Genomic DNA, 3,507 nt, shown 5'->3' with positions numbered 1-3,507 from the left:
GTAACATTCACCAAGCCAAGCATATGTAGGATAGAGGATATTTTGATTTGAATTATCTTATGAATTAGATCGTACTTGTATATAGTTGAATAGTGAGTAAAGAGACACGATTTTACGATACAATTAATTTAACCTTAAAAGGACATAGTCGTCTGAATAATTATATCTCATGTGTGTTTCACGGATTATTGACGAACCAGACGTCATATTTTCATTATGAAAAGTGTTACGGATTAAGCTCTATCAACTGGTAAGGTACAATTACACAGATAGCTGAAAAAACTAGTAAAATAAATAGATGACTATACATAGAGCTGAAATTGAGCTCTGTCAGCTGATGAATTTAGCATTGACATGGCTGAAACTGGGTTCTATCAGCTGGTAAAGTAAATATTTAGACAACTATATGGACAGCTGTAATTGAGCTGGTAAAGTAAATATTTAGATGACTATACAGACAGCTGAAATTGAGTTCTATCAGCTGGTACAGTAAATATGTAGATGACTATACAGATAGCTGAAATTGAGCTCTATCAGTTGGTAAAGTAAATATTTAGATGACTATACAGATAGCTGAAATTGAGCTCTATCAGCTGGTAAAGTAAATATTTAGATGACTATACAGATAGCTAAAATTGAGCTCTATCAGCTGGTAATGTAAATATTTAGAAGACTATACAGATAACTGAAATTGAGCTCTATCAGCTGGTAAAGTAAATATTTAGACGATTATACATAGACCTCAAATTTAGCTCTGTCAGCTGGTAAAGTAACCATTGAGACCACTATAAAGATAGCTGAAATTAAGAACTATCAACTGAAGAATAATTAAACCTCTGTATTCTTTTAATTTGATAAAATAACGCACAAGTTGAAGAACGTGATAATTTCGAATTTTCGACTTAAATCATGTTTTCGAAGCTAAAATTTTGTTTTATCCAAATATTAGTTAACAATTAAATGACTATGGTCTTTGAATAATCGATTTGTTTTATTGGGGGTTGCATTATGAATTTAGAGTTTTACGTCGATGTTGGGAGTAAAAACCACAATGGAGTTTTGGGGGGGGGGGGGGGGGGGAATTGGAGAAAGGGGATAGGAGTATTTAAGACTTTATCTTGATTTTTGTGCGGCCTGAGAAAAAATAGTCGCTTTCAAAACCTACGGTAATCTAACGAGCAAAAATCTTCACGACGTTTGGAGATCGTAGGTGACAAGGTGAGAATAGGGGAAAAGGGCTAGGAGTAGTTATGGCTTCATCTTGATAGAATAGAAGGCTTCGAATAGGGGAAGATCATTTTGGGTATGAGAACCCAATAAGTTACTCAAATTTTGTTGAACGTTGGTTATATACTTGGAGAAGGGGTTTTTCAAAAGTTCTGCGGTAGTTTTAACCCTATGAAATATTCAATGGTAATGGATAACTACTACCAAGATGACAAGATCAAATGAAAGGAGTTTTACATCCTACTGGTGTGAATCTTATTGACTAATGAAATGAAATAACAAAAGACGGTCATGAAGTCAGTTTATTATTGGGCACCAGCAGCGAGTTTAGCTGTAGCTCCCTTCATGGTGTCGATGGCTTGGGTGCCGTGTTGAGTAAGAGTACCCAATAAGTTACCCAAAGTTTGTTGAACGTTCGTCATCAAGTTTGAGGCGGCGTTTTTCAAGAGTTCTCCTGTTGTACTGACCATCTGAAATATTCAATGGTCGTCGATATTAAAACCAAGTTATATAGTGAAATACGATTAAATACAAGTGAGTGGTTTTGTAAGTGACGCATGAAACTACCTTTTAATTTTTCTGAACAGAACAGCTATTTATTTTGCTAAAAAACTAAACGCTCGTTATTTTATAACAATATGGTAACGTATCCGCTTTAATCCTTTTGACTGGCCAATCAAAGATAGAGATTTTATAAATTTACGATTACGATGTCACTTCCGCAATCCGATTGGTCATATTTGTTGACCAATCAGAATGCTACAATTAAGTTACGATCACTGACCAAAGTTAGTACTTACAATTTGACCCCACCAATTCGTTTAGTTACTTAAATTTGCTAACAAGTTACTGAGCTTCATTCTAGATACGATAACTTGACTCCTTCAGTGCGATTGGTTACGAGTACATATTTTCAAGTTACGAAGACTTTAACTTACATTTTTAACTCCTTCAATGGCTGGTTTAAGAGAATTGGTAAGTTGAGAGATGATTCCGTTTAAACCATCCATAACGTTTCTCTTGTGGTTTAACAGAGAGGAGGCGAGCTCGGTGATTTTAGAGACGACGGCTTTCATGATGGAATCGGCGAATTGGTTGTGGAGACCTGTAAACAAAATGATATGGGTTGGATTTTAGGTTCTGCAGTTTTTTGGCAAACGAGGACGACCAATGCCATGCAGTGTACAATGAAGGCAAGTATGAAGACCAATTGGAAGATATCGTCAGGTATACACAGGGCAAATATTGCGCGAAAGGTACTCTTATCCTCCGGATGACAAGACGTAATATGCTTAAAGATCGCAATTTTTGACCACTCCCTAGCCCCCATTAATTGTCTATTCGCATGGATAGAACAAGTGGATATCAGGCCCTTTGAACCCCCTAGACTGGCTTACCGACAACGCTATACAACCAATCTGGATACTTACCAGTAATTTTGTCGATGGTGGCGACGATCTCTTCAGGGCTCAAAATGAGTTCTTTGACACTATCGAGAAGAGTGCGGAAAGATTCCACAGTGGAGTGTAACAAAGGTTTCAACTGTTCAACAGCTACGTCAACCAGATGGTGACCCTTGGTTTCAAAATCTTTCAATTCATTGACGAAAGAGCTGGAATCATAAGATGGACGTTGCCTTTGAAATACTCTATGTCAGGTCGAACTCTTGTGCAAGAATCAAGCTCATTGGCGTGTAGTGAGCTCTGGGGGAAATTTTGTATCGTGCTACACAAAGAAGACAAAGCAAAAATGAAAGAGTTTTTTTACGCCCTATGTTTCTGTAGGAGGCTATTCTTTTTCCAAACAACCCAAAGCCCGGTCAAGTCTATGCAGTGTGCAATGACGAAATCTTGTAGTGACGGCATTAGTATTCTCTTTCCTGACTGTGATCCTTAATCTGCAATTTTATTTCATATAATCACTTGGTCAAATTATTGGTAGAATGTGATAAGGGTTTAAACATAGCCAACTCTGACCACCGTTGCTGAATTAAGTTGTCTATCGTGAGAATTCCCTTCATTGGATCAAGGGTTTTGGTCGAAAACTCTGACCACCGTTGCTGAATCTATCGTGAGAGATCCGTCCATTGGATTTGGTCTAAAACTCCTACTGTTGTTTAATCAAACTCACCTTACATCTCTGGCACCTTTCTCTTGTTTGATGGAGTTCATTGTGTTCAAGGCTAAAGCTGAAATAAAGAAGTATGACAATGTACTACCTTCAAAGAGATTTTTGTTTTTCATTTGGAAAACGACCATTGCTTTGCCCCCCCCCCCCCCC

General features: G+C 37.4%; 1 protein-coding gene across 1 annotated transcript in view; it reads right to left on the bottom strand.

Moving 5' to 3' along the window:
* Positions 1–1,299: 1,299 nt before the first annotated feature.
* Positions 1,300–3,507, bottom strand: part of LOTGIDRAFT_230050 (hypothetical protein) — a 3,450-nt gene continuing 1,242 nt past the window's right edge. Inside the window, exons 3-6 of the mRNA XM_009046275.1 lie at positions 3,358–3,415; positions 2,658–2,839; positions 2,166–2,332; positions 1,300–1,697 (exon numbers count right to left, since the gene is read on the bottom strand). Of these exons, the coding sequence (XP_009044523.1) occupies positions 1,533–1,697; positions 2,166–2,332; positions 2,658–2,839; positions 3,358–3,415 (572 nt within the window). The 3' untranslated portion in view covers positions 1,300–1,532. The remainder of the gene's footprint in view (positions 1,698–2,165; positions 2,333–2,657; positions 2,840–3,357; positions 3,416–3,507) is intronic.

The sequence above is a fragment of the Lottia gigantea genome (assembly GCF_000327385.1).
Source record: "Lottia gigantea unplaced genomic scaffold LOTGIsca_10, whole genome shotgun sequence".
NCBI lineage: Eukaryota > Metazoa > Mollusca > Gastropoda > Lottiidae > Lottia > Lottia gigantea.
Note: the sequence above shows the minus strand (reverse complement) of the source record. Positions and strands in the feature narration are given on the sequence as shown.